Source organism: Microcaecilia unicolor, chromosome 6, assembly GCF_901765095.1.
Source record: "Microcaecilia unicolor chromosome 6, aMicUni1.1, whole genome shotgun sequence".
In the NCBI taxonomy this organism is placed as follows: Eukaryota; Metazoa; Chordata; class Amphibia; order Gymnophiona; family Siphonopidae; genus Microcaecilia; species Microcaecilia unicolor.
Genome location: NC_044036.1, coordinates 163,487,887 through 163,502,470, shown reverse-complemented (window position 1 = coordinate 163,502,470; position 14,584 = coordinate 163,487,887). Strand labels below are relative to the sequence as shown.

At 41.7% G+C, this 14,584-nt stretch overlaps 1 protein-coding gene across 1 annotated transcript in view; it reads right to left on the bottom strand.

The window, feature by feature from the left end:
* Positions 1 to 14,584, bottom strand: part of PHF2 (PHD finger protein 2) — a 289,360-nt gene that overhangs the window by 189,303 nt on the left and 85,473 nt on the right. Inside the window, exon 2 of the mRNA XM_030206771.1 lies at positions 10,605 to 10,690. Coding sequence (XP_030062631.1) covers positions 10,605 to 10,690 — 86 coding nt within the window. The remainder of the gene's footprint in view (positions 1 to 10,604; positions 10,691 to 14,584) is intronic.

Genomic DNA, 14,584 nt, shown 5'->3' with positions numbered 1-14,584 from the left:
GTTTTTTTTCCTGTTTGTTTTTTTTAAAGGTTGGAGACGGTGGCCAAAATTATCCAGATATTCAGCACTGGTGCAACTATCTGAACGAACCCACTATCAAGATAGCTAATCAAATAAAGGGGTCCTTTTTACTAAAGAACATTAAGACCTAAATGTGTGGTTAGCAAGTGCAAACAGGCTACTGCAGAAACGCATTAAAGCATTTCACTGTATTTTGCCTATTTGCGTGCATGAACCCATACGTTACCGATTTTTGAAAAATATTTTTCAGAGGGGGCAGAGAGTGGGCGTTCCTGCATTAGCCAGCTAACCCCCCCTCCCCCCCCAGATTCTGTAAAGGTCGCCAAAAACAGGTCTCCAATTTGCGTGCACAATTTAATAGAATAATGAGCCAATTAGTACCAGTAACTGACTTTTTAACAAGCAATTATTGGCACTAATAAGGCTTAATTGGGACTAACGCATATAAAGTTAGGTGTGGGAGCTGCGCCTAAAATTTACACATGGTCCACAAAAGGGGGGCTGGAAATAGGAGGATCATAGGCATTTCAGGGCAGAATGGGGAAGTGGTTTTTGAGTTAAGCGGGGTGCTCTGTGCGTAAATCTAGACAGAGACATTTGCACCATGTTTTCACTGGTACAAATGGCAATACCTAAATTTATGTGCCACTTCTCTGCTTAAGCAGTTATTCTATAGACCGCGCCAAACTTTACACGTAGCTTACAGAATAACGCTTATATGGCAGGGGCATAGCCAGATGGCCAATTCTGGGTGGGCCTGAGCCCAAGGTGGGTGGGCACGGAATTCCCCCCTGGCCCCCCTCCGATTTGCTCCTCTCTCCACCCCTCCCTTCCCACAAACCCCAAATATTAAATACTTGAGCTGGCGGGGATCCCCAAACCCTACCAGCTGAAGACTTCCTCCTCCTCTTCGAACAGCAAGCACTCTTCGAAACAGCAGCCTCAAGCTGATGCTGCTGCCAGCAGACTGTGCATGCTCAGTGCTTTTGAAATGTGCAAAAACTGAGCATGTGCAGAAGGGCCATCTCAGCATCAGCTCAAGGTAAGTGCTGCAGGCTGACATTTGGAAGAGCACTGGCTGCCCAAATCTTCACTGGCAAGGTTTAGGGATCCTCACCAGCCACAGCAAGAGTGTTACGATTTTGAGTGGGCCTGAGTCCAAAGTGGGTGGGTCCCTGCCCACCCAGGCCCACCTGTGGCTACACCACTGTTATATGGGTATTTTTCAGCACCAATTTTCTAGACCCCATATATAGAATCTAGCTCCTAGTGTGTTACGATTAGCGAGGACAAACTAGATAACTCAGAGTTAACACAGGAGCACTTAGCATCTCCTCATTATGGGGTAGTAAGTCCTATGTAGGTACCGCATGCTAATGAGAACATTAGCACATGACCTGCAAATTAACCCAAAGAAAAAGCCCCCCAAAAGTACCGTGTTAAATCTGGGCTTAACAGATAGGAAGGTCTTGTGTTAATATGTGTTAAGCTCAGATTCTAGTGCATTTTGGTAAAAGGACCCCAAAACTTTTTAAGCTGTCCTAACGTTATGCAGATAGATATCTGGTTATATGACTAAATATCACCCTAACTGGATAATTTCTCCCTCTGCCCCCATAAGCACCCCAGCACTGTCTGGGTATTTCCGGAGCGGTCAGTAACGATTTTCTGCAGCTGAAAATCAATTGATGGCCCCCCCAGACAGCAGTTGCTACTATCTTGATAAATGTATTTGAATAAAGGACCCATAATTTTTCTACCTGGCATGTAGTCTACAGCCAGAACATATTAAAAATCAATTACCTAAGGGGTCATTTACTAACAGCACATAACATTCCATTATTTTATTACTTAAAATGGCTCTTGGGGCAAATAATATGCAATAATCAATGGCATTAGCGCATGCTTTTCGTAAATAACTAAATTAGAATAATTTATACAATTAATATTTAATTTCTTTGAAACTTTCACCACAGCATTTTGAAGGCCAGGGTATAATTAAACACAGGATTGCGGGTGGTTTAAATTTCTCTTCCTGTAACTTTAACCAGGAAAGCTTGTGTAACTGCACTTGGAAAAATTTTGGATTCACACTGGAAAAGATTTGCTGTCAAATCAGAATCTCTGTTGCAAGACAGTGCCTTTATAAACACAGCGAGGTTGATATTCAAAAGGCTTAAGCTCCTAGTTTTATTTATTTTTGTTACATTAGTACCCCGCGCTTTCCCACTCATGGCAGGCTCAATGCGGCTAACATATTGTATACAGATACTTATTTGTACCTGGGGCAATGGAGGGTTAAGTGACTTGCCCAGAGTCACAAGGAGCTGCCTGTGCGGGAATCGAACTCAGTTCCTCAGTTCCCCAGGACCAGAGTCCACCACCCTAACCACTAGGCCACTCCAATATTCGAAAACATTTAACTGGCCAGGATAAATGCCACATAACCAGCTTTCCCCGAATTTTCAGCAGGACACGGCCGGCTACGACCCCGCTGAAAATTTGCAGTTATAGGATAGTCAGTTATATAGCGTGATATAACCAGCTATCCGCCAATTTTCAGCGGGAGTTTGCATTACCCTGCAATTACAGCAACTTACAGAAGCGGTGCATAAAGCATTGAAGCTGCTTTAGGATAAGCTTTCGGAGCAGTTGTCCAGTCTGGAAGGTTTACTATCAGACATGACCTGCCGCACAATGGAGGCAGAGGAGCGGATATCGGCTCTGGAGGATGCAAAGACTATGGTGGAGGCTAGGGTGCAGGTACTAGAGAAACAACTGTCGGGAACTACAGCACATATAGATGACCTTGAAAATAGATCCAGAAGGGATAACCTGAGGATCATTGGGTTGCCGGAGACTGTGCCTGATCGGATGCTGGGGCCTCTGCTGGAGCGTTGGCTCAAAACAGAATTTGCACTCACAGACTGCTTTGGGTCGCTGTGCTTGGAGAGAGTTCATAGAGTGAGTCACAAGATGAAAGGCAATATTGCTCAAGATCAGTGACGGTAAAGGTATACAACTAACTGCACAAGCTTGAAATACTTTGTGGATTCAGATAGACGAGAAATGCACTACAGTACAAAGGCGTGGCCATCCGAATTTTCCAAGACGACTCTGACTTCTTAAATTATTAGTCCAGCTGCTTACTACTCTTCACCATGTCTTTCTGTACCTCCACACTCTAAATAAATGCAGAAGTACCTGCTACTCACATTCAGCAGATCCTCTCCTGGACTCAACTCAAGCATCCATTCAGCTTCCTTGCTCATCCAGGCCTCTTGCTCAACGGTTCGGCCCAGAGGCATAGCCAGCCCTCCAGTTTTTTTCTTTTTTTTTTTTTTTTTGGTGGAGCAATACATTCCTCCTCTCTCCTCCCCTCCGCCCCCCCCCCCCCCCCCCCCCCCCCGCGGGAATGCATTAAGCATACCTTTGCTGGCAGAGATGCCAAAGTCCTGCCAGCCAAAGAAATGCATTGCCGAAGCCCTGCCAGCCAAAGAAATGCATTACCCAAGCTGCTCCCTGCCTCCTTGCGCTGCTTCTGTAATGCAGAAGTTGGCTACATCTTTGGTTCAGTCTTAGACTGGTTTCAGCCCAGATCAGCACCTCTTACTTGTTTCTTCCTCTTGGCTACTTTATGGATAAAGTGGTTACCCCACAACACCCAGTTCACTTCCCTTTTCTATTGGTCCAGGCCCTGTTCAGCATGCCACAGTAAACATGTAACAATCTTTATCCCATTCAAACACGATCTAAGAGAAATTTCCGACGAAATCAACCAAAGCCTACACATAATGAATTCCTGGGCAGATGCATTTCGACTGAAACTAAATGCTGAAAAAACCCAATGCCTAGTACTCACCTTGCAATACAATAAGAAGGAATTTACCACCATCAACACACCTAATCTAAGTCTACCAGTCTCAGACACCCTAAAAATCCTTGGAGTCACCATTGATCAACACCTAACACTTGAGAATCATGCAAAAAACATAACTAAAAAGATGTTCCATTCAATGTGGAAACTAAAAAGAGTCAGACCATTTTTCCCAAGAATGTCTTCCGCTACCTGGTACAATCACTGGTACTTAGTCATCTGGGCTATTGTAATTTTTTTATTTTTGTTACATTTGTACCCCATGCTTTCCCACTCATGGCAGGCTCAATGCGGCTTACATGGGGCAATGGAGGGTTAAGTGACTTGCCCAGAGTCACAAGGAGCTGCCTTGTGCCTGAAGTGGGAATCGAACTCAGTTCCTCAGGACCAAAGTCCACCACCCTAACCACTAGGCCACTCCTCCGCTCTATGCCGGCTGCAAAGAGTAAATACTCAAAAAACTCCAGACAGCCCAGAACACGGCAGCCAGACTTATATTTGGCAAACCAAAATACGAAAGCGCAACACCCGTTCATGAAAAACTACACTGGCTCCCACTCAAAGAATGCATCACGTTCAAACTCTGTACCTTGGTCCATAAAATCATCCATGGTGACGCCCTAGCCTACATGTCAGACCTAATAGAACTACCACCCAGAAATGCAAAAAAATCCTCCCGCACATTCCTCAACCTTCATCCTCCCAAATGTAAAGGCTTCAAATACAAATCAATGCATGCATCAACCTTTTCCTATACAAGCACACAGCTCTGGAACACACTGCCACGTAACCTGAAAACGGTCTACGAAATGACCAATTTCCGCAAACTCCTGAAAACGTATCTCTTCGACAAAATATATCATAAAGAACAACACACGTAACTCTACATTCTTTAAGATATCCAGGAATATTCTTTAATGTCTTTTGCTTTCATACTATCATGTACCTAATGTCTATGGCTTTAACACTATCATGTATCTCACCATCATGTACCCAAAACTTCTGCTAAAACAAATGTATACTCTTTTCTATTTCCAGTACTATGTATTTCACCATCATGTACCTAAAACTTGCTATAAAACCAAATGTACATTCTTTTCTATTTCCAGTATCCACGATGAATTGTAAGCCACATTGAGACTGCAAAAAGGTGGGATAATGTGGGATACAAATATAATAAATAATAATAATAATATTTGGCCACGTGAATACCTGGAATATCTCTGGCCGGTTCAAACTTAACCAGCTTGAATATCAGCTTGACCGGTTAAGTTTTAACTGGCCAAAAATAAACTGGATATTCAATGCCGGTCACCGAAACGGCCCAGGATTGAATGTCCGGGTTCAGAGATAATTGTGAGAGCTAGCCAGGCTAACTCCTGCTATCAGGCTCTAAGATCCTAAGGGGTCCTTTTACTAAAGATTTTGCATCTAGTGCGCCTTAACAGCAAAACGTAAAACACGCTAAGTGCAAAAGACGTGCAGTAATTGTTGGGAGTGTGACAAGCATGTCCTCGCCAATTACTGCAGTTAACAAGCGAACCACCATGCCACCAAAGTTAACAGTTGGCACGCTTGTGCAGAAATGGTTGAGACGTGCTTACCCCCCCCCCCCCCCCCCGGATTCTATATATCACGCCTATCATTCTGCGCCAAAATCCAAGTGTATTCTGTAACAAAGCACGTAACTTGATTGGCTTGTTAAGCCAATTAACGGCACTTAAGCACTAATTGGCAATAATTAGAATTTATGTGCATAATTTGCTAAGTGTATTCTGAAACGCACTGTGACTAAATTCTAATGTGTGCAGGCAAAAGGGGGTGTGGTATAGGTGGGGAAATGGTTGTTTCATGGGGGCTCCAAAATATACGCGCACGGTTATAGAATATGACCCAATGCGGCTAAATCTACACGCCGGAATTAATGCCAAGTTTTCACTGGTGTAAATGAAGGCGCGTAGTTTCAGGCACTAGAATATTAATTAAGTGTATTCTATATACTGCGCCTAAATACGCTTAGGCGGAAATGTTTTCCGCATGGATTTTCTAGGTGCCATATATATAATCTGGCCCTTAGCGCACTTCAGTAAAAGACCCCCTAAATTAGTCTCTTTTAAAGTTTACTAGGGCTGAGTGCCTGAATTTATACCCAAAACTTCACTAAAGTCCTAAATTTAAGACACCAAAAAGTGGATGCAACAGGGGCAGATTTAGAGTGGGGGGAAAATAGCAGCTCACAGTATCATTGATCTTCAGCACTAGGCAGCTAACATTAGGTTCTAAATATAGTGTCACACTGGGGATTCAGATCTGAAGGATAAAATATATTAAATTAAAAAAAAAATAGCCTCAGTGTAACAGGGAGCCTGACTTTTATGCTCCACTGTAAATATTACCATCACAGGCTTCCACCACCTTCCGAAAAAAAAACACAGAGAAAAACTCCCAGAATATTTCAAAAATTCTAAAGAAGTGGGAGAAAAGTCTGTGTTTAAAAAACAGAAGGGAGGGTAACACAATTTAACATAATACAGATGTGTTTGATAGTTTCTTTGTTATAACTACACACTCGTTGCAGATTGTTTATTTGTGAGACTTCTAAATATAGGCAAATGAATGGCATACCTACATTTAAGAGCATAGCTTAAATTCCTACATTTATGTGAATATTCAGCAGAAACGTTAGGCTTCTAAGTTTCACTGAATATAGGGGACAAACTTAGACGTCCTTTTACTAAGCTGTGGCAAAAACTGGTCTCAATGTGCCTTTGCGTGGGTTTTTCCCTTGCGTTAAGGCCATTTATAATACAGCAGTAAAATGGACATGTGCTAAGGTTATATATATATATATATAAATAAATCTTGAGAGTTCTCTTATGGTCTAACACCAGCCAGTATTCCCTACAGGAGGAAAAAGCCTCACGAAGCTCAAAAATTGCTAAAAGCAATCAGAGCAGGGCTGTTTCATCATTGGCTTTTAAAAAAGGCATTAAAAAAACCTCCTGATAAACTTGAACTAATCTTCTCTACGTTGTGGGAGAGTGATAGGTTATAGAACTGCAAAAAAAAAATATATATATATATATAGGAATTCCTCAAAAATATATTTCACAGCTTCAGGGTTCGATGCGATGCTTTTTCTATACTCTACATTGTCCGTTGAACCCTGAAGTAGGCAACAAAACGTTGGCCACCGTAGGTCACGGTCCATTAGTTTAAATAAGAGGAGAGCAAGGAAGACCGTTTTGAAGCTAAGTAACTCTTCATACGACTACTACTGTGAAATATATTTTTGAGGAATATATATATATTTTTGCAGTTCTATAACCTATCACTCTCCCACAACGTAGAGAAGATTAGTTCAAGTTTATCAGGAGGTTTTTTTATGCCTTTTTTTCAAAAGCCAATGATGGAACAGCCCTGCTCTGATTGCTTTTAGCAATTTTTGAGCTTCTTGAGGCTTTTTCCTCCTGTAGGGAATACTGGCTGGTGTTAGACCATAAGAGAACTCTCAAGATTTATTTATTTATATATATTGATTGTACACTATTGAGGGTTCTACCCTAATCTTTTTTTTTTTTTGTTTGTTTGTTTAGTTCATGTGCTACGGTTGCCACTGGCACATGGCCATTAAACACAAGTTACCACATGGACTCTTACCGCCACCTATTTTGTAAGTGGTAAGGGCTCATGTGGTAATCCTATGCTAACCAGTTAGCGTGCACTAACATAGATGCGCTGATTAGCTCAGGAACACCTATTCTCTGCCCCTGACATGCCCACCTCAAATAAAAAAATGTTTAAACATTTTTAACGCATGCACATTTGGCACTTACCACGGGATGCCTGAGTGCAGTAAGCCATTTTAAGCTGCATTAGGCGCACGTCAGCACATAATGCAGCTTAGTAAAAGGGACTCTTGGTTACTTACTGTAACTTAGGAGCTCAGCTCTTTTTGGAATATTTGGTACAATATTGCTAACTCCCGATGTAATTTCTCATCACATCCCTCCCCCTACAATTGCTCTTCCCCATCAACCTCTCCTTTCTGTCTCTCCCTCCATCAACTTCACATCCTCACTCACGGGTCCTTTTACCAAGCTGCGGGGGAAAAAGGGCCCTGCGTTAGCAGCGGGAGCCATTTTTCCCGTGCGCCAGGGCCCTTTTTAACGCAGCAGGTAAAAGGCCACCAGTCACACATGGCCATGTGGTAAGAGAACTCTTCCAGCATGGCCATCTGGTGGGGAGCCCTTACCGCCACCCACTGAGGTGGCAACAAGGGCTCCCGTGCTAACCCAGCGGTAACCGGGCAGCATGCAGTGTTGCCTGATTACCACCGGGTTACCGCCGTGCAAGCCATTTCCGGGGGTTTTCTTTTTTCCCCAGAAATGGCGCGGGCTGGGGGGGGGGGGGGACTACTGCTGGCAGCTGCGTTGGGCCGGCGGTAATCCCGTTAGAGAGCAGTAAGCCCACCGCCGCTCTGTAAATCGGTCCTTCAGCTTCCTCTCTTGCTCTCCTCAGCACTAGCTCTTCCCACCGACCTCTCTCATTGTGGTTCTATCACCCTCCCACTCTCGTTTGCCCTCATTCAGATATTTCAGCCTCTCTCTTTCCCACTACTAACTCATTCTGTGTCACAGCTGTCTCATCCCCATCTTACAGTTAATCTTCTTCCTCCCTCTGCTGCCTTTACAGCAGCCCTTGCAAGCCAATCTCACTTCTGCTACCACAGCCTTCACATGGGTTGATCATCTTTCTGTCACTGCTGTTTCCATGCAAAACCCCTGAGGGCTGATCTATCTTCTACCACCACTAGTTTGGAACATGTAACCACTCATCAGCATTCCTGGATGGAACCACTAATATGAGGAAAGGCTAAGAGAAATCAGGGCTCTTCAGCTTGAAGAAAAGACGTCGTGCATCTTATTTTATAGGACGGTAATATGTTTTGCAACCTCAATAAATATAGTGGTGCAATGCATAGTAAAGAAAATGGAGAACACCCACTGAACACGTATGTACACAAGTGAACAGAAATGATGGTGATGCCTCTAAAGAGAAATTGATTATTGGTAAATAATGGCATGAGTTGAATGCAGTAGTGACACAGAGCTAAACTATAAGTTGGCCTATTGCTCATGTTTGATCTATTTCTTACTGTACACCGCCTTGAGTGAGTGAACTCCTTCAAAAAGGCGGTAGATAAATCCTAATAAATAAATAAATTAAAACCAATGTCTGTCATATGCTCTAAAAGTTAAAAAGAAGTTACTGCTCTTATAAAGAAGAATGACTTCTCATCAGTCAAGCTACAGCAAGCAACCAAAACACAAAGTATCACAACAAATTTAAAATTAATGTACCACTAGTGCATTTGAACTACCATATTTTATTTATATCACTGAGAAGTGAATAAAAAGTATTTTACAGTCAACGTGCACACTTGCAAACTCTCCGTTCTCCAAACAAACCATGACCCCAGCTAGGCCTACTGGCAAATTACATGCCTTCTTCACAAGTGGCATACATTTACACCAGTCAGTATTTTATAAATGGACTTTACATGCATATGTGGCCATAAAAGATTTTATAAAATTAACCCCTTAGCCACCAGTTTGCAATTAGAAAAATACTCATAAAAATTAAGTGTCCCACCATCTTAGCAGATTTTAGAGTGCCTCATTCTATAGCGTAACAGAGAAATGAGGCAGTTTTTAAACTGCTTACACTCCTGCAACATTCACAGGTATTTTTAACTGCAGCTTTTGCACCAATTTTCAAAATAAAATTACATATGGGATTTCATTTTGAAAACTGGTAAGGGTATCAATTACTCTGACATCTGCAATGCCCCTCCCCCCAAGAACGTTTTCCATGAAAATAACACATCTAGATTTCCTCCTCCTAATGCAGCTAAAAATATGTGGGGCATGAAACCTCATTCATACTTTTATCCTGGTAAAGACTAGTAAAATTTAAGAAAGCTAGTTACTAAGGTACAGTGCTACTGAAAACTACCCCTTTTGTCTTCCTATTAGGGATGGGCAATTAACGTGTTAAATTTTAACGAAAATGGTGATTTTTAATACCGGCTGATTTTTTTTTTTGTTTTGTTTTTAAACAAACACACACCTGCCCTCCTCCCCCTGCATTTACCTCAACAGCAGGGCACAGGCTTGGGCTCCAGATTTTCCCTTCTTCCTTGGCGCTGCTTCAAAGTCCTGGTCTTCCCCTGCATAGCCGGGCTCTGCAGACACTTGAGCCGTGCCATGCAGGGGAAAACCAGGACTTTGAGGCAGCGCCGAGCAAGAAGAGAAAATCCAAAGCCCGAGCCCTGCTTTTGAGGTAAACATAGGGAGAGGGGGGCAGGTCAGTGTTAAAAATGATGGGGGGGGGGGCATGAAAGAATCTAGGTGAAGGCTGGTAAAGGGGGCATGACAGAAACTGAGAGAAGGCCTAGTGAGAGAGATGACTGTATTCAATTGGAAAAACCCAGAAGGAAAGGGAGAGAGAAATGCTCAAAGTGCATGCCGTGATTAATCATGTGATCGCAAGGTTTAGTTGCACGATTAATCACAATTAGAATTTTTAATAGTTGCCCACCCCTACTTATTAATGAATAATTGAAAGAAAAGCTTAGAATGTAAAAGGATTATTCCTGACAATTTCTGATAAGAACAGCTACAATACAGGTGTTCTCACTTACATGTTGACTTTCCATGCGTTTTCTCACAATTTGGACAATGATATATGTCGATATCAGGAGCCTCGTCTTCTTCAACGCCAACACAGCTGAAATGTTGAACAAAAACACTGGCTTAGCCACTATGTTTCATGATCACTTATAAAAGAGGAGAGAAAAATCAGACACTGGCTAAAACCTAGCACTGAATTGGAAGCAATCAACTGGTTTACTTTATAATTGATGGCAGATTAAGAGGGTGATACAGTATACACAACAAGCATACAGAAAAAAAAGAGCACAACTGGGCCTTCAAGACTGAGACTTTGACGGTTTTAACTGTCTGATGACGCTCTACAGGAGTTCAGCGAATTACTCGGGTAGTCTTGTTTGACCGATGACGTTTTACAGAAGTTGTGTATTTTTCTCTGGTGGGGAGTTGAATCCCCTGCTTGCGTATCTTGATAATTTACCTAGACCCCTGAGGCAGGCGTTGTTGACGCCGAAACACGGCCCGTGTCGGGTCTGATCTCAATAAAGGACTCCTGTTGTCTTAGACTTGAAGGCCCAGTTGTGCTCTTTTTTCTTTATGCTTGTTTTGTATACTGCTTTGGCAGATTAAGAGTAAATGTATCTGCACTCACCAATATTACCATCAAAAACTCAAAACCATACAGAACATAGCAGAACGAGACATACTTGTGATGCTTTAATAGAGGTGTATTTTGAGTGTATACTTTACACCAGAAGTATGGAATGCAGTTACTATACATTCTTAGGGCCCTGTTTACTAAGCTGTGCTATCAGCAAGCTAGCATTTTTAGCGCATGCTAAAAATTAGCATGTGCAAACACTAGCGATGCCCATAGGAATATATGGGCACCTCTAGTATTTAGCGCGTGTGCAAATTTTATCACACGCTAAAAACGCTAGCGCACCTTAGTAAACAGGGCCCTAATTGTCTTACACTTCTTGAATATTTTTTATTTTTTTTCCTGTATCTTATAAACATTTTGAATTTTTTCTTAAAATGCCTAAAGAAATGCAGAGATTTTTATTTCTGAATCTGCATACTTTTTTCCACCTGCAATTCATGCCTTCTTAGGACACGTTATATTATGCTGTTATGGCCCATACCATGAGACTGGCCTCTCTCGGCAGAGCAGGCTAGCATGCCATTAAGCATTCTTCCTCCTGCCAGCAAGAGGGGCTGAGCAGCCAGGGGAAGTGGTAGGTTATGGCCTGGACTGAACTGAATTATAGATTGCAAGATGAGCCAGAACCACGGGGGGGGGGGGGGGGGGGGGGGGGGGGGGGAGTAGGTCACAGGATGAAAGGTTTGCCAAGACTGAGAACCAAATATTCTTGCACTCTATCTATGGCATCACAGCAGAAATGATTTGGGCAAAGTAGATGGGTCTTGTGATCCCTATGTGCCTTCATATATATATATATATATATATATATATATATATATATATATATATATATATATATATATATATATATATATATGTACATATACATATATATATCTGTGTGTATATATCTATATATATGTGTGTGTGTGTCTGCACTTGCCTACTCTATTTACCAGGAAAAAGGCCTTCAACAAACTTAGGAAGCTCCTATTCACATGTAAGATAAGAAAATATAACCAGATCAACAAGAATTCTTACATTGTAAGAACAAAGTGCAGGGAATTAATACAATTGTCCAGTCTCCTTTTCTTCCTGGAACCTAAATCTGTCTTTTAGGTGACAGGGTGCACCTCTTTCATTCTCTCACTAAGACACCCAGTAAGACAGGTTGTTTGCTACAGAAGGGTAGCTTTGATTCCTAAGACGCTTGATTGCAGTAGTCATTTATTTATTTTGAAACTTATATACCACCTATAACTAGGTGGTTTCCATAAAAACATTAATATTCAACAACAAATACAAAAACATGACTCAGCATCAAACAGCAGACTCATGTATAATTACCAAAACGCAGAAAGAAACAGTTTTGTTTTATAAAGTTTTTAAAACTGCTTAAAGGTCAGAGCATCGCCGAAGTTGGCCAGATAGCTGGAATTTCCTTGTGGAATGAACTGACACAAAAGCCGAAGCTCTTGTCTCAGTATAGCGCAATTGCATTATTGCATCAACAGAAATAGGCATAGGCGATTCTGATCTTAACATTCGTCTGGGTCCATCCGCAGTGCTTGCTTCAGGTAAGACGGGGCAGAAGCAAACAATGCCTGATGAACAATTGTAAGCACTTTAAAGTGAATCCTTTGTGCCACTGGAAGCTGGTGTAGTTGCTTAACAGCAGGTGTCGATGTAAAAATCTAGATAAGCCCACAATTGTTCTCACAGCAGCATTCTGGACTGTCTGCAATTCCTTAACTGCTGAAGCAGCCATACCAACATAAAAGGCATTGCAGTAGTCCAGTCACATCAAAATCATACTTTGAATCACACAACGGTAATCATACAAAGTAAGCATAGATTTGAATCCTGTCAAGGACCGAATAACTTTTAAGGTTTGCACCCTGGTGCATAAAATCCTCTATGGTGAAGTTACTACTTATATGGATACCCTTATCAACTTGCCACCAAGGAATTCTCACAAATCATCTCGTTTGTACTTAAATCTCCATTACCCAGCATGCTGTGGCCTCAAATATAAAACCACTTATGCATCCACCTTTCCCTATATTAGCGCATATTTGTGGAATGGATTACCTAAATCTGTAAAAACTACTCATGATCATTCGACTTTCAGAAAATCTCTCAAGACAAATTTATTTGGAAAAGCTTACGCCAAAGTCCCTCCTTGTATCCATAACTCCTGAACTGCAGCTATCATAACAACTTATTGAACCCTATTGCCCTTCTCCTTCTCTTCTCCTCTGTAATTACTCCCTAACATCTTCAACTTCAATGTACTTGATTGTTTATTGCCTGTTTGATGTATGTCTTTCAGACTGATATAAGCCACATTGAACCTGCCCATGGCTGGGAAAATGTGGGATATAAATGCTATAAATAAATAAATTGACTAAAGGCTGTCTGAACAACATTAGCAACCTGGGAGGGGAGACATGATAGAGGTATATGAAATAATGAGTGGAGTGGAACAGGTGGATGTGAAGCGTCTGTTCAAGCTTTCCAAAAATACTAGGACTAGGGGGCATGCGATGAAACTACAGTGTAGTAAATTTAAAACAAATCGGAGAAAATTTTTCTTCACCCAACGGATAATGAAACTCTGGAATTCGTTGCCGGAGAATGTGGTGAAGGCGGTTGGCTTGGCAGAGTTTAAAAGGGGTTGGATGGTTTCCTAAAGGACAAGTCCATAGACCGCTACTAAATAGACTTGGGAAAAATCCACAATTTCGGGAATAACATGTATAAAATGTTTGTTTGTATGTTTGGGTTGGCCGCTGTCGGAGACAGGATGCTGGGCTCGATGGACCTTTGGTCTTTTCCCAGTATGGTATTACTTATGTACTTATGGGTTTTAATTGCAAGCCTATAATCCAGCATCACCCCCAACAATTTCATCTCTTTCTTAACCAAAACACTTATATCTTCCAAACAGGCCACTCATGAACGGGTTCACAAATTCAGATCCCAAAATGAGGGGGGTATGAAGAAAAAGCTTCCATTATGTCTTTGTTTCATTGACATTTCATTCTATTTCCATCTATTTAGCACAGGCTAACTAATCTTAGTACAAACTAAAATCATTTAGCATATGTTGAAATGACAGAAACAAATTTTAGCAAAAGCAAAAAGCACAAGAGTCCACACTCTGCACAAAACACACAGAAGGAAAACAAACAGTAGAGTGAACGAGAAAGGCTGGAGATCTTTTAATAAATAATTCTTCAATCTGACTCGACACAACCCATGTTTCGGCGATAGGGCCTGCATCACGAGTCTGTAACTGGCATACGGGGAACACAGGTCTAAAAGCTAATTAGATCTATATCAAATCAATCAACAACCTTCCTG